Below are 21,671 nucleotides of genomic sequence, written 5' to 3' on the forward strand. Positions count from 1 at the left end.
TGCTTCACCGCATAAGGGAACGGGTATGGTATTTTTTTGATGCCATTTTTATTATAAAGTATTTACCCGGCTGACTTATATCAGGTTCATTCGTTCCACCATCAGACAAAAATAGGTTTGAGGAAAGTAACTATTTTAACTAACTTTTGTAGGAAATACCGTCCAGACCTAAAATCATTCAGAGGTCACTATAAAGAATGGTGGCATTTTGCTTATAATTGCATTCTCGAAGAAGAAGTTCGCCGTCGCCGTAGAAACTGGAAATGGTCTCATATGTTAGCTCATAGGCAGCTGTGTAAGGATTACGCATCGGCGTATCAAAGCAAGTTGATCAACAAGGGGAAAATATCGCCAGAGCAACAGGCTCTAGTGGAAAAAGCCGAAAAACATTTGGACTTGTTGAATTTGGTTGTTATCAGACAGAGGATTGAATTAGAGGTCAGTTGATGTGTAACAAAAATAAAAATAAAACACAATTAGATTAATAATTTTTAAAAATATGCCCTAGTTTTTCTTGCGTATAGTAAACATATCACAAAGATGTTGTAAATTTAATCATCATAGATTTGCAGGCGAGCTCACAGACCACATAACAACGTGAGGTCGGTTACTCTATCAGATAACGGTCGTGTTACACCAAACCGGAATTAATGAATGTTTTACGGTAGAAATAGACTAATGGTACATCTCTCCCATTACGAAGAGAAGTACTATCATTGTCGTATTAATAAAAACCAACAGGCTTAATATTGAATGTAATCAATTAAAAACGGTTAACGAATTTGAAATAATTTTTTCATTGAAGTCGTTGGTTCAAAGGGTTCAAGGTACATCCGGTACTTAATGGTCACTAGTGCCATAGATATTATAATTTTAATACTGCCACGCACCTTCGGATTTGAGGTCACAGTTTCAATTGCTTTGTAAAAAGGTTGTCCTGTTTCTCTCTTCAAATCCTAAAAATCCTCTCTTTAAACCGGATAATTGCTCTCCGGCGGAAATTGGTAACACAGTGGTACCTGTTTGTGCGGGGTGATACTGTGCCTTCACTAATAAATAGTGTTAGTTTTTTTGTTGGTAATAGAAATTTTATGCTTTATCCGTTTTCCACAAATCAAGGGTTCATACTTGTAATCTATATATTAATACGTGAAACAAAAACTTCGTATCCCTTTTTACGAAAATTGCGGGGACGGAGCAGTATAAAATTTCCCACACTTATAGGGAATATAGAGAAGGAGAGCACAATACTAATATTTTTTTTAAATAATGCATAAAAAATACATTAAAACAATAAAGAAAACATTACACACACTACAATGTATTTGACACACACACGCATGCATACTGTGTTTATTGTCAAACTTTTCTTATTGTTTTTAGTCTGTGGTCTAATAGAATAGATTAAATATTGTTTGTCTTCGTTAATATTTGTCTAAAGTGTAGCCTTATCGAAATTTGTGAAGAAGTAGAATAGTCTTTGGCAATATAATCTTAACAGTGTTTATACGAATTTATAATTTCAATTAATTATTGTCGAACTTCGACTACCGGGGGACCACTAGTACTACTTAATCTTGAATACGAAAGCTTTTGCCTCATTATTTGTAACTGTACGTTCCCTGTTTGGTATTAAATTGTAACGTTCACAACTAATTTCTGAACGGGCAGTCCTTAATCTTTATTATAGTAAAGATGTCAACTACCTAATCAGGTGGAGCGTCTTGGTAAACTACAACAGGAAGCGAAGAAATCTAAAGGCTGGTTCGGTGGGTGGTGGTCCGGTAGCAGCACCAAGGATGACGAAACTACCGATGGAACCGCGATAAGTATGAAAATAGTTTGATGAAATGTACATAATATTATCGTCCAAATTATTATTATTTTTTAAATTATCATCATCATCTTAGGCCTTACAGACCAGCATGGGCCTTAGCCTGGTCCAGTATGTCTCTCCAGATTGCTCTGTTCAGGGCTTTCTCCTTCCAGTTCCTGACACCGATAACTTTGAGGTCGTGCTCTACGCCATCTAACCATCGGAGTTTGGGTCTGCCACGACTTCTTGGCCCTCTGGTTTGCCATAGAGCAGTTGTCTTGGCATTCTGGTCTCTTCCATTCGAAAAACATGTCCTGCCCATCGTAGGCGTCCAATTTTTATAGTTTTTATGATATTAGGATCCTTCTAAATATCATACCACTCGTGGATATAGCGCGTCCCCCATATATCGTTTTTTTTAAAGAGGGTAGGATTTTTTTAAAATTACCTACCCTCCAAATAAGGTATTGACACTTTCCTAAACTTACCTTCATACTTAAAAAAAATGTAATCATGTTTTGATTACAGTGAAACAATTCGAGAAGGCGATGACTTCAGAGGAAAAGGAGAAACTGTTCCGTGCCATAGATTACCAGGAGAATACTGCTCCTCTGCATCTGCCCGTTGAATACGTGGCCATCGAGGGGCGTTTCAAACTTGATAGATTACAAGTCGCCGTCAACGACGTGGCCGAGGTTTTGAAGGCGTGTGTCGATAATGTTGAGGTCGATATGAAGCAACGGCCCAGCGCCAACGCTTTGAGGTAATTACTCATTAATATAATTTGATTTCTACTGTAGTTGGATATTGTTAACTGTCGTTTATTGGAGACAACATTTTTGCAATTCACTTACGATTAAAGTTCATATAAAAATCAGCATAAATATATGTTTGTTTCTTCGTGCTCCATCCATATCTGTATTAAAATTTATGGCGTTTGTTTGGTTTTTAAATCATGTTAGATATATCTAGTTCACTAGCTATAATAATACTCTAATGTGATTATTTTTTACTGTTTTGAAAGGTATGTCGAGAAAAAATTAAGAAATGTTCACTAAGTTAACAACGATTTTGGTTTTAAGGTTGGACATACAAATGCAAAGCTTTAGTGTGACCGGTGTTCAACAAGACGAGTTTCTTCCGAAACTAGTAACATCGAAGGAAGTCACAAACGATGTCAATTTATTGAATGTCGTATTTGAAACTAATCCCTTGGGTATGTTATCAAAATGATTTTATTTTGTACGATACACTGACCTATTTCTTCGCGAGAAGGTCGTAAAAAGCAACTAAGAGATTTACAACACTGAAAAAAGCCTAAAATGATCATACAGAAATACATAAAAAGTTTTTATTTTTATTATTGTATACATGGGTGGACTAGCTCACAGCCCACCTGATGTTAAGTGGTTACTGGAGCCCATAGACATCTACAATGAAAATGCCGCCACCCACCTTGAGATATGAGTTCTAAGGTCCCAGTATAGTTTCAACGGCTGCCCCACCGTCCAAACCGAAACGCATTACTGCTTTACGACAGAAATAATTAATGTATTGTTTACTTTTAAGATGGTGCTTGTGATCAACGAGTGAAAGTGTCCGCCAAGCCACTACAGATTGTTTACGATGCCCAAACTGTTATCGAAATAGTTAATGTGTTTAAACCACCCACCGAATCTACAGCTTTAACTACGTGAGTACAGAACGAATTATTTGATAAAATCTATGGCCATTATTCAGCATTAGTGCAAGCGAGTCTTGGAAATTAAAAAAGAAATGTAAGCAAATAAATAATATAGTAGGTGGCGCACGTGAACATTGACGTCACTATTCGTAGTCTTATCATTTTTTATTTGCTAAAACTCTCACAATTTCTGAACATGTGTAAAATTTGCTGATCAACTGTTGTATTAGCATTGGTGAAGTAAGCGAATGAATTAATACGTTTTTTTTATCTATTGCTTAGGTGGCTGGACGAGCTCACAGCCCACCTGGTATTAAGTGATTACTGGAGCCTATAGACAGACATCTACAACGTCAATGCGCCACCCACCTTGATTTATAAGTTCTAAGGTCTCAGTATAGTTACAACGGTTGCCCCACCCTTCAAACCGATACGCATTACTGCTTCACGGCAGAATTAGGCAGGGCGGAGGTACCTACCCGTGCGGACTCACATGAGGTCCTACCACCAGTAAAACAGTACATTTGTATGTGTATTTCCAGTTTACAAGCTGTGGCAGAAAACAAACTATCGGATTTAAAAGAGAAGTCAACCCTTGGGATGCAGTATGCGGTTCATCATCACACGTTCATCGATTTAGATATCGACATTGCCTCCTCTTATATTATTGTACCGCAGACGGGAAAATACCAAGGGTAAGAGACGTATCAGTGACGTCACTTTGCATATAAAACTAAGCGATATAGATTTTGTCGGTATTAACAGCCAGACTAGTTCAAGGAAAACTAATGTCTGGGAAGACATTGTTCGCTGATGAATTAGGCAAGATGTTGGTACTTATTCGGATACAAAAAGCACCACAAATAATTCGATTACACGTTGTGGGTTCCTTTGTCACGGAAGTAGTTTTTTTATTGTCTAGGTGAGAGGACAAGCTCATGGCCCACCTGATGTCAAGTGGTTACCGGAGCCTACAGACATCTATATAGTAAATACCGCTACCCACCTTGATACAAGAATTTTAAAGTCTCAGTTGTAATAGTACGAGCGCTGCTACCCTTTAAACCGTAACGCATTACTGCTTCAAGAAAGAAATAGGCAGGGCGGTAGTTCCTACCCGTGTGGACTCGCAAAACATCCTACTATTTGAGTCGACACTAATCGTCCGGAAACGCACGTACTGCGTACATATTTATTTTTATATTAGATTTAAAGAGCCCTTGTCTGAGGTCACATTTCTACAAGTAGGTTCGCATCGGATGTCATACATATAATTAATCAACGCTCCAGTGAAATAAAAATATTAAAATCGATGATTTATGGTGACTATCTATCTATGATCGATAAGGAGGACATTTTTTTATGATAGTAATCACATCTGATTAAACCTGTATGCTTTGATAAATAACACAAGAATAATACAAGTACATAATTATTAAAAGGAAATAAAAAAAAATATAATATATTATTTACATTGCTTAAGATTAGAGCGATAAGAATGTTGATAGCGGCATTAGTTAGTGGTACGGCGAGATGTAGATTCTTCATCATCAAATAAGATTTATGATTAATGTGTAAATTATTTTATTGTGATAAAGATTCAGATCTCATGTCTTTAGGGCAGCGACTTTCGCCCTATACCGATTTCACTGATACATTTTTTTTTATCGCTTAGATGGTTGGACGAGGTCACAGCCCACCTGGTGTTTTTTTTAAGAGTTTCCGTTTAAGCCCATAGACGTCTGCAACGTAAATGCCGCCACCCACCTTAAGATATTATTTCTAAGGTCTCAGTATAGTTATAACGGCTGCTCTACCATTCAAATCGAAACGCATTACTGCTTCACGGCAGAAATAGGCAGGGCGGTGATACCTTCCCGTGCGAACTCACAAGAGGTCCTACTAGCAGTAATGATGAAGCTCATCAAAACATCTGATTTTCATGTAAAGAAAAGAGTCGTGTGTTGTCGTGAAACTTGGTGCTATAAACGTCAAGTCCGAACCTCGCTCCCAAGCCCTCGACGTACACAAATTGTATAAAGAAGGATTGGCCGACGAAGATATTCTGCGTGAGATAACCCAGCACAGCTACGATAAGATGGCACTGAAACTAACCGAAATGCAGGTGACTAGCTTTTGAATACAGTTAATTAAAATATATATTGTGTTTTTATTATTATTATTATTGCTTAGGTTGGTGGACAAGCTCACGGCCCACCTGGTGTTAAGCGGCTACCGGAGCCCATAGACATCTACAACGTAAATGCCGCCACCTACCTTGAGATATAAGTTTTAAAGTCTCAATAAAGTTACAACGCCTGCCCCGCTCTTCAAACCGAAACACATTACTGTTTCACGGCAGAAATAGGCGGAGTGGTGGTACCTACCCTTGCGGACTCACAAGAGGTCCTACGAATACTAATTACGCAAATCATAATTTTGTCACTTTCATTTTGGGTGTGTTGCTTTAAAAGCACAGACTAAAGTGTGTGTTTATTTAGATCGTTATAGCAACGTCGTCGGAAGATTGGCAGTCGGCTATAGCTTCGAACGAAGCGACGTCCCTGCACTTGCTGCAGCCAACGAACTTGGTCATACAAATACACAAATGTCTGATCACGGACGATCCGAGAATGCCGAAGGTCAAAGTCCGGGGTGAACTCGAGAAAATCGCTATAAGCGCCTCCGAAGACCGGTGAGTTGGTTTGTACTGCTCTCACGAAACTATATTTATTAAAATATACGCAACACGTGTGCCAGAAGAAGTACAACTCAAAAAATAATTACAGTGCAATTAACGCTGCAAATGCAATGCTTATATATTTAATTTTAAATCACCAGTTATTTGGGAAAAGACTATAGTAGAATTATTTTGTCCGTGCAGTTTGAGTCATAAAAAATGGGAGCGGTGAAGCGAGTATTTCGCTCTCTCTTCCACTCACGAGCCTTATGGACGAGCATAGTGATGCCCATTATTGTTGTCGATAAGCGTTATCGACAGTGTATTTAGTTTTGTCATTTTGTGGGTTAGTGATAAAAACGAAAGAAAAAATCAGTAATCGAACACTTACGCCACATATCGCCGCAGCAAGTTAACGAGAACGGCAGAAATTAACACTTTGTAACTTTTCGGGATCTATTCTTATTTCAGTGTTGAATTTTAACACATTGTTGATAACAACACGTGCAAATATTATTTTGAATAAATTCTGCCGTTTTGATACAAAACAAAGGAGTTGCCATTGTGTCACTAAAGAAATTCAGAGAACGAATGCATAAAAACACATTTCTCTTCGACATAATGTACTATAATTTGCAGGTAAGTACAAATGCCTCATAACATAACAATGTCTCACCACCCTTCGTATACCACCCCGCCGCCGTGTACCTGCCTTCGATGACTCATTTGTTTTTATCGATAATGACGTTGCGCTCGCGCAACATGCTCACCGCCCTAGTCGGGCTATGTTTTATGACCCAAACTGCACGGACAAAATAATTCTACTATTGTTTTTTTATCTGAAATGACTGGAACTCACTATAACAAACAATAATTTTCTAATAAGAAGCATTGTCACAAATAATTTTTAATAGATCCTAATGTACAATATTACGATATCTGTGACCGTTCTTAGGATAGTCAAAGAGGTCGACATAAAACCACAAACGAAATCGTGTAAAATCGAGTTTTTGTAAAATGGAGAACCGGTTTGATCTCGTAAAATATTTATTACTAGACTTTCCATGCGTAATGACTTTTCCATACTTTCAGATTGCTGACACTTTGTGAAATATTAGTCAGTATGCCGTTACCTAATTCAGAAGAATCGGCTCAGTTGAAGGTCTGTATACTTAGTTAACGAACGCCAAAACGAAAAAGTAGCCTTTTTGATTCTATTTACATTATTTTTTTCTTTTATTTTATTTTTTCTTCAAAGATTTATGTCTACAAAGTTGCTTATGTACTGACCGGCCGTGTCATTGTGTTAAATCAACCTTCCGTACAAGATGCTGAAGATTCGGTAACTTAAAAATTAGAAGTGAATAATCACGCTTTAGAATAAACACAGAATGTAGTTAACAGTTAGCATAAAATACTTGTAATATCACATGTTAGTATATTCATTGTTTATCGCGATATGTAGACGTAATAAAAATTAGTTTTACGGCTGTAATCTATAACTGAGCAGTTAGTACAACATTCAAATCTCAATGTATAACATTTTAATAAAACTTAGTCGTCCGTGACCATGACAACTGTATTCGTAACTTCACCGCGTCGGAAAGAATGTAATGACAATATTAAAAGCGAGATTGAACCGTTAGAGTAGTTTGAAATTTAGTTACATGTTCTGAACAAATACAAGTATTGAGTAACATAGAACTGCGAAAAGTATTATGAACTTTAAGTACAAAAGTTGGCACATTAGAAAAAAAAAACAGAGGACTATGTAGCTGTCAATAAAAGTACTAATACGAAAAATAATTAATTCGAGATCATCGTATAGTTTAGTTATAATGAGTATATACTTACTACATTTTAATTTCATATAAATCTTTTCGTAGCTTACATAATTATTTTCTTTAAAAAAATAGTAAATTTCGGAGCGCAAACTACTTAAAATTCCTTCACCCTTAAAAAAATATGTGATTAATTAAAAAAATATATATAATGTTTGCAGCCAAGCGACTCGAAAGGATCAAGTTTGTCCTTACTGAAGTATTTAGATCCGGCTGAAAAACAAAAGAGAGACACTGCTCGCTCAAAGGAGCGGAAGAGTGACGAGCAAACTATACAGTTAACTGAAGTTGAAGCCTTCTTTATAATGAAAGGTAACGTAACGTGAATGTAATTACGACAAGTCAAATTGAAAGCGCTAGTTATAATGCAATCAACTAAATGGAATTTGTTATCTTGTTTGAAATTGAATTGTATAGTTACTAAAAAAAAAATTGTTTTCTTTTCGACAATGTTTTTCCTTTATCGTGGAAAACATTCGTGAACACGTATTTAAATTAGTAAAATTTGGTACTTATCCTGCCGGATTCGAACACCGACAACACAGTCGTATCATTCGCCACGACCGCAGCGGCTGTTTTATCCTTTAGGCCACGACGGCTTTAAAACAATTCGTTAAATTTGCTCTCTTTGAAATATGATTCTCTGTATGGCTACATTTTTATTTCTTTATTGCGAACTTGTGTGAACGAAATAGCAAGTAATCTAGTATAAAGTGGTTACTGAAGACCATATAAGAGTACATCTCAACGCGATTGCCTCCACCTTCCTTTATATATGAAGTCGCAGGAGCTGGTTAATTTACTAATTGCTCTTGTGGGGGTATTCGACGGAGGTAAGATCTTCCACCGGGTGGGTATAATTACTCGGTAGAACGACGGTCCAAATGTTGTTGTTCGGAACTTATATATGTGCAAGCTTATCTTGAAAATGTCGTGAGCGAGATTCAGGAATCTCTTAAATATCTTGTGTTGTATGATGGCTACCCGCCACATTTTTATCTCGTGGATTGTAAATAAATAAATAAATTTTTACTAACAATCACGCCACGTTAACTGGTCCCCTGCTAAGTTCGTAAAGAACTTGTATTACAGGTACCAGATAACGGCAATAAATGTAAGATTTTTATTATACACATACATATATTTAATGTGCATCCATAACCCTGGGAAAGACATTTTTTTATATATTTATCATACAAATATCTTCCCTTGGCGGGATTCGAACCCGCGAGTCCCTTGTGTAGTGACCATGTTACTTACCACTACACCAGACGGCCGTTAATTGACGGACGGATTGTTTTTACAGAATTGGTTCTCAGCATAAACAGGAAACCTACAAACATATCTGAAGGCTACGAAAGGTTCCTCGTGTTTTCGTTAAGCCTCTTAGAGCTCACGGCCACTCAGAAAACGTTTACACTAGAAGCTACCGTGAGGCTCGGCGCGTTGGATATGAAGCACCACAGGGAGGGGCACAGCGTCATACCCATGCTGGAAACGCCCGATGTGGTTGCTATGGAAACGGAGGCTAATGCCGATAATGCTTGCGTCGATAAGGACAAGTACTTGTTCGCCGTCACTTACAGTAATGTGAGTACGCTTTACTTGATTTCCTAGTCTCTCTTCGTCACTTTGTTTGATATTTTTATAGACAATCACATCATAAATCTAATAAGATTGTTAGTATAATAGTATGGAATGTAGAAGTAGGCAGCAACATCTTAATGTATTAAAACGTGTAAGCTCAAAGTGAGCAAATTAAGATGGCGCCACAGTAGCAAGTGGAAAGATTTAAAAAAAACGCCATAAACTTCCACACTTCGCTCTTTAAAACTGCTATATTCATGTCATTTCCACTTCCTACACCAAGGTTATTTCAGTAAGTTTTCCAACAACAATTTGCTGCTTACAGGTGGATACTTTTTCAACTTGTCCCCTATACAAAATGGTACTCCTTACCTCTGCCCTCTATTTATAACAGATAAGTAGATTTTCTTTGAAATTTTTCACAGGTCGACAAAAAGTGTCCAGAATTCCGCAGTCACTATGGTTCAGTAGAACAACTGATCGAGCTTGACTTCACCAACTTACGAGTGTTGCTGCATCTGCAAGGCTTACAAGAGATTTTGGTTATCGTCAATGAATACCAGGTAGGCTTAGAATTTTTCTATAAAGTTTAGTTTTGACTGCTGACCCAGGGTAACGTTTTTCGAGCCCAAGCCTTTAAATGGATATCAAATATCAAAGATGTCATTAGATTCATCTCAGTTGCTTGAGTAACTTTTTGTTCCTACCTATCCTAGCAACCTCGAGGGGTTATACTAGGTTCATTTAACGTATAGGCGAGCTCACAGGTTTCAGCCTGGTGAATTTTCTAATACTAGCCCTAGCAAGAGCAGTTCTTCGCTGAATCTACCACTGGATCGGAAACGCGATCCACTGAGAAGATCCGGCGAGAAGCTCAGTGACATAGATAATAATATAATGTTTAAATTATTGACGTTATTCCGCTTCAGACAAGACTACAAGCCATTCAGAGCACGGTTGATAGAACAGCCCACGCCGGACCTCTCGAAACCATTATGGAGGATGAAGAATTCTCTGCAGCCAAATCTAAAGGTATTAAAAATCAAAATATTCGTATCTCGAATAATCATAATTGAATTGTAATTTATTCAAATACGTCTACATTACAATTTACAGTGAACGTTACAAAACCGGCTCGCCGTAAGCAAATTGAGAGCATACAGTTGAAAGTGAACGTTAAAATCGGCGCCATAGAGATCGGATTCGCCACAGACAAGCGTCCCTTGTCCGTGGTGAGACTGCAGGGTGCCACTGCCGGACTTGTCCTAAAGAGTTCATATACGGAAGTCGATTGTGCGATGGCGTCTATTAAAGTGGAAGATCTTAATCCTGTTACAATTCATAAAGAGGTAAGTTTTTTACTGGTGGTAGGACCTCTTGTGAGTCCGCACGGGCGGGTACCACCGCTCTGCCTATTTCTGCCGTGAAGTAGTAATGCGTTTCGGTTTGAAAGGTGGGGCAGCCGTTGTAACTATACTGAGACCTTAGAACTTATATCTCAAGGTGGGTGGCGCATTTACGTTGCAGATGTCTATGGGCTCCAGTAACCACTTAACACCAGGTGGGCTGTAAGCTCGTCCACCCATCTAAGCAATAAAAAAAAATTAAGTAAAATTCAGTTAATTGTTCAAATAAAGAACATGTAATGGACACATATGCGTTTTTTAGATATTGAAAGTGCTCGGCGGTGATGTTATAAAGCTAAAAATAGTGTTGTACAATCTGGAGCACTATCCGACTGTGAGCGACGTGAACATGTCCGTCGATGCACAGATCAATTGTTTGCGTATCGTGTTCCTGAATTGGTACGTCAGTTCTATGCTGGTAAGTAATTTATTTTAATTTGAAAACTCTTAATATCGAATTGACAACGTTTTGTTCAATGCTACTTGGTTGAGCTAAAATAATCTGACAAAAATAGACGATTTAAACGTCTTATTGATAGGGCGTGTTGTAACCGCGCGCGGGTAGGTACCACCTCTCTGCTTATTGCAATCGTGAACCAGTATCGCCTTCCTTTCTTTGAACAGTGAGGCAACCGTTCTACTATAATACTACACTTGGAACTCTTAAGTTAGTGTTGGTATTTCATCATCATCTTAGCCTGTCTACTGTCCGCTGCTGAACATAGGTCTCTCTAACTGATGTCTAGTGCGGCCGGCCCGTTGCAACCTGCATCCAACGTGAATATTGGTGGTAACGTGGTGGTTTTTGTGTTGTTGAAATCTATGGGCCGCGGTAACTTCTTAACTCTACTCACCTAAAAAAATGGAAGGCGTAGCGTGGTGAGCCTCCCTGGACCGATGACCTATTGAGGTTCGCGTATCCGTCTACGCTAAAAATGTGATGAGTTAACTTAATGATTTTAACTAATGTACACATTTTTTTTTTTTTAAATTCAATACTGTAAACTTTTTTCGCATTAATTACGTAAGGCTACGTCACTTTTGTACAACTCTGCTACAAACACAAAATAAAAATCTGGTTTCTCAACTACTAATCGACTCACATCCGTCCGTTCACAAAACCCGAAAGGTTCAAAAACAAAAGGTAGGGGGTTAAAAGTGTTCAAAATTCCCTAAATTCTGCTAAATGCAGGCAGCGTAGGACAGACCGGTGTGGTGAGGCTTGTGTCCAGAAGTGGACGTCTGTGGACTGATAGAATAGAAAAAAAGGGTGCGTGTACTTATGTACGCGCGTAAGAATTTATACTTTATTTTTATTAAATGTATTTCTTTTTTATTTAAATTTTAATCAATTTGAAAAAAAATCGATTAAACAACATCATCAAACACGCATATTGGACATCCCTTTTCTTGACATCGTATAAATTCGGTAATTCTCGGTACGGTTTGGGAAGTTCATCTGCGGCTATATTCAGACTCGCCAAGTTACGTCGGTCGTATTGTAATGAGCGATTTAGTGGGCAACTTCATTCTGTTAATTTGTGTGACGGTGCGCGCGCATCGTAAAATTTCACTCTCATTAATTTTTCATAACGCGCCTAAAGAAGTATAACTTCAAAAAAAACATATCTAAACCACAGTTTGCACAACACAATTTACATGACAGTTATGTACTTTTTCAGGAATTCTTGAACAATTTCCAAACAGCTCAGCAAGCCATCATCGACGCGTCGTCGCAGGCCGCGGACGCCGCGAAGGCCAACGTGCAGAGCGCCTACCAGAACTCGACGAAACTGTCGCTGAAAGTTCGTCTGGCCGCGCCCATTATCGTCGTGCCGGAGAACTCGAAGAGCCTAAACGCCATGCTGATCGATCTGGGACGAATGAACCTTAATAATCGGTTCGTCGACTTACCTGTTGCGGTAAGTAATGCAATACCGTAAAAATATTCTACCTATACTGAACATTTAAAAAAAATTTTAATTTGGAATTAATTGTCATATTTTAATTTAAGAAAATAAGAATTAATTTGCATATTTCGTGATTGCTTCATTACGTAACTTCCTTATAAATAATCAGAGTTAGACGGCAATGGGTAGATACTTTTTTGTCTTAAATTCGTACCTATATAAAATACAAATTATTTATTAAATGAAAAGGGTGACATTGATAGAAGGTTGAAAGAAGTACCATGTCACTGGTTAAATCTTTTTGAGGTTAAATTGAATTAATTATTATTAAAAAAACATTTCAATTGGTTTCTTAAATTAGTAGATAGTACAAACGAAACATTACAGTACAGTACGAAATAGTTTTTTTTTTTTAAATCTTACTATTGTTAGATCATATTGTACGTCCGATACGTACCCCCACCTTTCGCATTACTGCTTCACGGCAGAAATAGGCAGGGTGTGGTACCCACCCGCGCGGACTCACAAGAGGTCCTACCACCAGTAAAAATAATAAATAATAAACTAAATAATAAACACTCAGCCAAAGAGCAAACAAACCTGTTCATCTCCCGAATATTTGCCCGATGTGGGAATCGAACCCACGACCCTCAGCGCGGCAGTCAAGAGCGCTAACTACCCACCACCGAGTCCGTCTTGATGGCTTGAATTTATATATAAAGTAATATAATAAGAGAATGTAGGTGGAATGATTTAATAAATTTACTTAATAAATTCCACCCAGGATGTGAGCAATAAAGTAACAGTGGACGAACTGACTCTTGAACTTGAAGACATGAAGGTGTCTTGCGTTGAACTAACGGACGAGCACCAAGAGTACAGCTACGAAAGGAAGCTGCTACGACCGACCAGCTTCAAACTCTTCGTCAAACGAAGCCTGTCTTCCTGGTATGAAGCGTTGCCCGACTTGGATATATCTGGCAGAATGAAGACGATTGCTGTGAGTATTCAATTTTTAATATTTATCACTCTAATTTAATTTGTTTACAATAAAAAATGTGGAGTAACATTTCCAAAACAGAATACAGTTAACGAATACGTTTAGATAATTTTAAACCTTCTAACCGCAAATATTGTACCAAAATAACAATAATAGATAGTGTTTCATTATAACATAAATCATCTCGAATTAAAAATTTGTGTTTGATTTTGTTTTGATTTAGTTCAACAATACATTGCGCTCTAAATATACTTGCGTCCACGAGCGACATTAACTATTTATGTATCATTAGAATTGCCAACAGCAAAGGCAATAAAATATAGTGAAGTGGTGAACCACATGGGAATCAATGTGAGAAAAAATTTAATCATGATGAATTAAATTATGAAATAACAAGTAATATCGTATTAAGAATCACATTTGATTGTTCCATTTACTTAATTAAACATTGAGTAATACAAATGGAATGAATAAATTATATCTTCTGAGGTATTCATTTAATGTTCGGTTTTCAGATAACCATAGGCCACAGCGACTATAAGAGTATCATGAAAATTCTGAACCAAAACCTCCAAGAAGGGCAGAGCAAAGTGGAGGAAACGAAAGTGCCTCCTAATTTACAGAGGTCAACATCTAAGCCTGCCGTCAAAACTCAGACGAGCAAAGGGCAAGTGAAGTCCACCACGGCTGTGGTCAACACGAACGACACAAAGAAACCCAGGACCACCATCAAGTTTATGTTCACCATGGATAGCTTCGTCATAGATCTCATGAACACGACTAGTGTAAGTACAAAAACATTTTGAAATAATTTCGTATTTAATTTTTATTTTTTTATTAAACTTAATAACCTTTTTAATTGTAATTAGATCGGATAAATAGCTCAATATCTATCTTCTATTTTCTTCAATATATATAAAAATGAATTGCTGTTCGTTAGCCTCGCTAAAACTCGAGTACGGCTGGACCGATTTGGCTAACTTTGGTCTTGAATTATTTGTGGAAGTCCAGAGAAGGTTTAAAAAGGTAGATAAATATGAAAATGCTCGGAATTAAATAAAAATAACAATTTTGTTTCTCATTTGACGTGTCGCCCGTCGGACGGATTCCATTTGTTTCTTTTAAGTTTATTTTATACAAAAATTTAGGTCTTTTATTTATCGATTGAGGCACTACGAAATCTGCGGGGTCAGCTAGTTAGGCACTAAAGTTCTTTGTTTAGTCAGCAGACACCATGTTCACGAAAGACGTGGAGCTGGCCCGTTTCTGCCTCGCGCTTCTGTCCGTGAAGGGGCGCATGTTCTCGGACAGCTCCATACATACGTCAGTCTTATTGGTCGACTGCACGCTGGACGACACGCGGCCTGGGCGCGGCGCCAAGATCACAAGGTAACTCACTCATTGTGACAACTCACTATTGATTATTGCTTAGATGTGTGGATGAGCTCACAGCTCACCTGGTGTTAAGTGGTTACTGGAGCCCATAGACATCTACAACGTAAATGCGCCATCCACCTTGAGATATAAGTTGTAAGGTCTCAGTATAGTTACAAAGGCTGCCCCACCCTTCAAACCGAAACGCATTACTGCTTCACGGCAGAAATAAGCAGGGCGGTGGTACCTACCCGTGTGGACTCACAAGAGGTCCTACCACCAGTAAATCACAAGATCTGATTAATATCAAATTAATCTCATTTCGTTTCATATCAATTTTGTTGTTATAACAGAATATAATAAGAAAATATAATATTTGGCTTGTTGCCAGGCCATTAAAAAAAACTCACAAATCCTGGTACTGGTTTGTTGCTGGTAGTAGGACCTCTTGTGATTCCGCGCGTGTAGATACCACCGCCTTGTCTATTTCTGCCGTGAAGCAGTATTGGGTTTCGGTTTGAAGGATGGGGCAACCGTTGTAACTATACTGAGACCTTAGAACTTATATCTCAAGGTGGGTGGCGCATTTACGTTGTAGATAACTATGGGCTCCAGTAACCACTTAACAACAGGTGGGCTGTGAGCTCGTCCAGCAAACAATAAAAAAAAACATTATGCCACCTTTTAAATCATTACCCATAATTGCGTTACGGCAGGAATAGACTAGTGAATGAGTGATAATGCGTGTAGTTATAATTACACAATTTTTTGTCCTTCATAGTGGAATTGCTTCGTGAGAACCAAAAGCACGTTGCATAGAATTGGTCACGAACGAGAATACTTGTATCAAATATATCAAAAAACGCATATTATTAAGATTGAAAAAAAAATTACAATATGTCATAATGGGATAGTAGTTATATATGTATACTAGCTGTACCCGTCCGCTTCGCTGGGCATTTAAAATAACATTAATATTTCTCACCCACACAAAGATTCTCATTATTAACGCCCCTGCAACTGGTGTAGGGAGTCCAACACTCATATAAATATTAGCTTATCCATTAAGTACATGTATTTTCTACATGGATACTAAGTTGCAAGTCGATCGGATACACGGTTCAGTAGTTATAACGGAACATCCGTAAAAACAACTAGATTTATATATTATTTATTTATAACTTCATATACTGGAAAGTATAAAGGCGGACTTAATGCCATAGGCATTTTCTAACAGTCTACCTTAGGAGAGTGCAGAGGTGAACCTTGGTAGGTGTAGTGTGAAGGTGATATTACTTAAACATATGTGTAAATGTAACATACATAATATTTATAGATACAAATACTCGTACTTAAATATATATAGATATACATAAATATATACATATAACAAACATATATGAACAAATATTATCAATTAGATGACTCCGCTAACTCTCTGAGAAACAGTTCTCGAACCTTCGTCTTAAACGCAGTATAGATTATGATTATTAAATTGGAATACGCATTATTAGGTACCTGGAGCGACGAAGAGAAAAACGCGAAAGATCCGTAGACGAGGACGGATCGCAGAACGCTATTATGGAAGCGCACGATAAAATTCGCAGCATGATCGACATAACATACACTATGAAGAATTCCGATACTTTCAGTAAGTAAAAGTTTTTTTAATGTCATTTTCTTCAGAAGAAAACGCCTATTAGCCATAAACATGGTTTAACCATTGAACTCAGTGCTATTGTTGCTGTTATTATATTATAATTACCTACTCGCCAACCTTAATGATAGTTCACGTGCGGTTAGAAATGAAATCTTAGCAAAAATCATCTCTCATTCGTGTCATTCTTTATCTTTCTCTCTCTCTTTTGCAAGCTATTTCCTATAGATGTATATGTTTGTCTTAAACATACTATCACTTTTCTATTATCGATTCCGATTCATCGAATTTTGTAATTTTTGGTTTCATTCCGTTAAAAGTGACGATGCTAAAGAAGTTTTCACTTCAACAATATTATGATGATATTATTAAAGTATTGAATATTATTGAATAATAATATAATATTTGTGTTGTTTCCGTTCTGTAAACGAAACATTTTGTTGCAGTCGACATGAGAATATTCAGTTTCAATCTGATTCTGGCGATGGACTTTTTGAACAAGATTGCGGAGTTCATGACGACGGGGCTCGCCGCGGAGACGCCCGCCGACGCGAAAGACGAACTTAAACAAGTCAAAACCGCCGACAAATCTGTGGAGGCTTCGGTAAGACATTTTATTGGCGAGCAATATTTGACTGTTATGTCTAACAATACAAATTGACGCAATACGTCTGTAATTTAATTTTTTACTGGTGGTAGGACCTCTTGTGAGTCCGCAGGGGTAGGTACCACCGCCCTGTCTATTTCTGCCGTGAAGCAGTAATGCGTTTCGGTTTGAAGGGCGGGGCAGTCGTTGTAACTATACTGAGACCTTAGAACTTATATCTCAAGGTGGGTGGCGCATTTACGTTGTAGATGTGTATGGGCTCCAGTAACCACTTAACACCAGGTGGGCTGTAAGCTCATCCACCCATCTAAGCAAAAAAGAAAATTTCGCTAGAAATACTCAAATGGTTATGCAGACATCGAATACATAAGCCGTTCTGTCTTTTATTTTGTCACGACGTTTTGTTTGCTGTTCTTCAATACTCATGTATTAAAAGTACAGAATAAAGATACAAATACAGACTGCCAGTGTTCCGATAATGTTCGTTTACTATAATAATACCAATAGTATATTGTACGTACTCTCTTTAGATAATGAACTTAAGCTTAACAGCCCTGGAAACTTTTTAAATGGATATCCGCTCTCTCACTTCGAATTAGCACCCTTGACGTAGGGCTGTCACTCCACAAAAATGGGAAGCACTTTGAGGCATTCGTACGTGTTAACTTTTAAACTGAAAGTTTTGTTCGATTTTACAGCGCAAGAAAATATCATCAGTAGCTCCGACAACAACAACGGAAACACCGAAGCTATCGATGATGACTGTAAACATCAAAATTGAACAACCGGATATTATTTTGGTCGAGTCGCTCGAGCAGAAGAAATGTGACGCTCTAGTTTTGAATGTAAGTTGACTGACTGAATAAGCTTATTGCGTTCCATTACGTAACGAATTAACGTAATTTAAATAAAATTTAATGTCTTATTATAAATGTTCGTTTTAAAATTTAAAAACTGTCAGTTAATTTTTATTAAGATTTAAATATCTTATTTGAGGTGTTAGAGGTCTTGTAATCGGATTGCCCACTGAGTTTCTCGCCGGATCTTCTCAGTGGGTCGCGTTTCCGATCCGGTGGTAGATTCTGCGAAGCACGGCTCTTGCTAGGGTCAGTGTTAGCAACACTCCGGTTTGAGCCCCGTGAGCTCACCTACACACGTTAGGGTGAAGCTGAAATAGCCTATCAAGTTTATCAGCATAAGCAGGAAAAAAAAGAAAAAAGTAATCGGATGCTACGTTTTATTAAATTTCTAGTTAATTTTAGTTCATTGTCAATTCATTATTACGTCCGGTATTTTGTAGGTATAAAATAGTGTGTCTTCTCTTTAGATGGAAGCTCGGTTTAAGCTTCGACAAAGCTCCGAGCGTATGGTCGCGGAAGGCGGTATCTCCGGTCTGCAGATGGTCATTAGGACCATCGGACAGGAAGACCGACCGTCGACGCCGCGGTACCTGTTAGCTCCGACGCATCTCTCGCTGGCGCTCTCGCAGCCTCCGGATAGCGGGATGCACGTGGATCTGTCCGTCACCGATATTAAAATCACTGTTTCACCAGGTATTAGTGAAAACTGATCATAAATATTACTAGAATAGTCTTGAACAGTGGTGGGCAAACATTTGGCCACAAAGTTTTAAAAATTCTAGAAGGAGGGCCAGAATTATATGAAAAATGCATTTTGTATTAAAGCTTTTTAATAAACAAAATATATTTTACTATTACTATTACGCCAAATTATTATTATTTTACCATACTATTTATTACTAAATTACTATATTTTACTTTTACGCCAAAATACTTTTTACTAAAAATTCGAAGATTTTCAATTATAAAGGTCAGATTTTATTTTACGCACCAAAATGCTGACTAGAATATTTAGGATGGATGGACTCTCGGCGGGCCGGATTACATACTTCCGCGGGCCGTACTTTGCCCATCACTGGTCTAGAACAAACTCACGATTCGCTATACACAGCCTATATATACACAACTTGTGTGCTACCTTGAGGTGTGTTCTCGTAGTCTCATTTATATTCAATATTATTTATTTATTTAATACTTCTTACATACTAATAGTTCAATAACGGTCTACCCTTCAATATAATCTAGTTTAATATAAAGTAATATAATGTCTTTTCCGTTCATATAGATATCATAGCGCTGCTGAATCGAGTATTGGCAACGATGACAAGTCGAGAGGAGGACAACGGGGAACAAGAGCTCAAAGCCATCATCTACCACAACCTCTGGGATATACAGCCTCTAAAACCGAACGCGCATTGGTATTTAAAAACTGGTATGTTTTATTGAATTTCATTTTCTTTAACATCGAAAGTGCTTCATAAGCCGCCGTCTACTGCTATGAACTTTATTGATCTCGTTCGAACAAGAACATATCAAATCGACGAGGAACCAAAGGGGACATATCAAAGCCAAAACGTAAATGATAAGTTTGGTGCGAATAATAATATTTCAAGAGAATATTAAGGTCTTTATTTAGTATAGGTGTTGTTATCTATTGATTCAAATGGAAATATGATATTTAGTAGCCCCAATTCAGAGGTCGCAATAAATATATTAATCAATATTATGTTTACAGAGGTAGCCCAAGAGGCTATCAATCTCGAAGAGCAATGCCCCGAAGTGACGACGAAGCCGCCCGTCGGGGAGATATGCTTGCTGTCCAGTCCGTCCATCATAGTTTCGTTAGAGATGGACATCGGCAATGAAACCATCCCCGTCCTAGTGATGCAAGCCTCGCTCAGCGGACAAGTTAAGGATTGGAGCTCGGATGTAAGTTTTATTATCTATCTATCAGCTCACAGACGTCCACTGCTGGAAAGGCCTCCCCCAAGCCTGGTTACAATAATCGGTCCTGCGCTGCTTACAACAGACCCCAGCGAACCTCAATAGGTCGTCGGTCCACCTTGTGGGAGGCAGCCCTATACACTTCATTACGGATTCTCCCGATCCATTAACGGTGCTTTTAGGTACCTCAAGCACCGGCCACCGTCCTCGTCGAACCCGTCGCTTGCGACGAAGGGCTCGACGAGTAAATTAACCCACAGACACATCCCACTGAGTTTTTCGCCGGATCTTCTCAGTGGGTCGCGTTTCCGATCCGGTGGTAGATTCAGAAGCACTGCTCTTGCTAGGGTCAGTGTTAGCAACACTCCCGGTCAGAGCCCCGCGAGCTCACCTACACGCCCTGTTACGCATCAGCATAGGAAAAAAGTGGGAGGCATACCCACCCAGTCCTACTTAGTCTGAGTTTTATTAATTCCATTCAAATTAAATCGAAAATTAATTCCGTCGACTGCTATACGCTTTATAAAAGCGACTAGTAAATACATTGTTAATAAATAGCAATACGTTAGCACGGGTAAGAATGTAACACTGAAAAGTAGAACAGATTAAAAACCTTTAGGAATTTTGTATCTTCCAACAAAAGAGGTATGCAAAAATAGTCTATTTTGTCTATGATTGTGTCGTGTTCAATTTCCGTGACGTTTTCTGCAGCTCTACCTGGAGTCCACGTGGGCCATGCAGGTCTCGTACTACAACATGGGCCGCGCGGTCTGGGAGCCGCTCATCGAGCCCGTCGAAGTCATGAAAGATTACCAGTACAAGCATATTCCGTGGGAACTTAAAATGGAGGTTAATATTGATATAGCTGTGGTATATATAAACGTAGGCAGTGCTTAACTATGTACCTCAGTTAGAAAACTGCAAATAATTAGTTCGTAAGCATATGTACTCTGTTTTAATAACGTATTAAAATATTTCTTAATCTTTGCTCTCGTGATCGAAAACACTAGATTTGATTTAATTTTTTGTCAGCAAACATACTACCTGTAATTTTGATTGTTAATAAATATTCGCAGATTTATCTAAATTGCACTATCGATTTTATCGTAACACCTCAGAATAAAAAATATATATTAACATTTTAAATTGTTAACGCCTACAAAATTTTAAGGAGCAATGTTGGAACTTTTATTTATGTTTACCTACACCATTTACACTAATAAAATCGCAGTGCCAAGCTAACTTGTTCGCAACATGGTAGTGGTGGTAGGACCACTTTACTGGTGTTAGGACCTCTTGTGAGTC

At 38.0% G+C, this 21,671-nt stretch overlaps 1 protein-coding gene across 3 annotated transcripts in view; it reads left to right on the forward strand.

The window, feature by feature from the left end:
• The window catches only part of LOC101737991 (intermembrane lipid transfer protein Vps13), a 68,362-nt gene that overhangs the window by 12,410 nt on the left and 34,281 nt on the right, over positions 1 to 21,671 (forward strand). For all 3 annotated transcript variants that reach the window (XM_038012753.2, XM_038012755.2, XM_038012756.2), the window contains exons 7-32: positions 153 to 438; positions 1,715 to 1,829; positions 2,345 to 2,579; positions 2,899 to 3,032; positions 3,386 to 3,509; positions 4,043 to 4,195; positions 5,451 to 5,625; positions 6,002 to 6,195; positions 7,273 to 7,342; positions 8,183 to 8,333; positions 9,328 to 9,611; positions 10,034 to 10,171; positions 10,538 to 10,640; positions 10,725 to 10,957; positions 11,277 to 11,432; positions 12,697 to 12,936; positions 13,709 to 13,924; positions 14,440 to 14,709; positions 15,147 to 15,313; positions 16,813 to 16,949; positions 17,402 to 17,559; positions 18,261 to 18,407; positions 18,890 to 19,115; positions 19,708 to 19,854; positions 20,158 to 20,351; positions 21,078 to 21,215. In XM_038012753.2, coding sequence (XP_037868681.1) covers positions 153 to 438; positions 1,715 to 1,829; positions 2,345 to 2,579; positions 2,899 to 3,032; positions 3,386 to 3,509; positions 4,043 to 4,195; positions 5,451 to 5,625; positions 6,002 to 6,195; positions 7,273 to 7,342; positions 8,183 to 8,333; positions 9,328 to 9,611; positions 10,034 to 10,171; positions 10,538 to 10,640; positions 10,725 to 10,957; positions 11,277 to 11,432; positions 12,697 to 12,936; positions 13,709 to 13,924; positions 14,440 to 14,709; positions 15,147 to 15,313; positions 16,813 to 16,949; positions 17,402 to 17,559; positions 18,261 to 18,407; positions 18,890 to 19,115; positions 19,708 to 19,854; positions 20,158 to 20,351; positions 21,078 to 21,215 — 4,591 coding nt within the window. The remainder of the gene's footprint in view (positions 1 to 152; positions 439 to 1,714; positions 1,830 to 2,344; positions 2,580 to 2,898; positions 3,033 to 3,385; positions 3,510 to 4,042; positions 4,196 to 5,450; positions 5,626 to 6,001; positions 6,196 to 7,272; positions 7,343 to 8,182; positions 8,334 to 9,327; positions 9,612 to 10,033; positions 10,172 to 10,537; positions 10,641 to 10,724; positions 10,958 to 11,276; positions 11,433 to 12,696; positions 12,937 to 13,708; positions 13,925 to 14,439; positions 14,710 to 15,146; positions 15,314 to 16,812; positions 16,950 to 17,401; positions 17,560 to 18,260; positions 18,408 to 18,889; positions 19,116 to 19,707; positions 19,855 to 20,157; positions 20,352 to 21,077; positions 21,216 to 21,671) is intronic.

The sequence above is a fragment of the Bombyx mori genome, chromosome 9 (genome assembly GCF_030269925.1).
Source record: "Bombyx mori chromosome 9, ASM3026992v2".
In the NCBI taxonomy this organism is placed as follows: domain Eukaryota; kingdom Metazoa; phylum Arthropoda; class Insecta; order Lepidoptera; family Bombycidae; genus Bombyx; species Bombyx mori.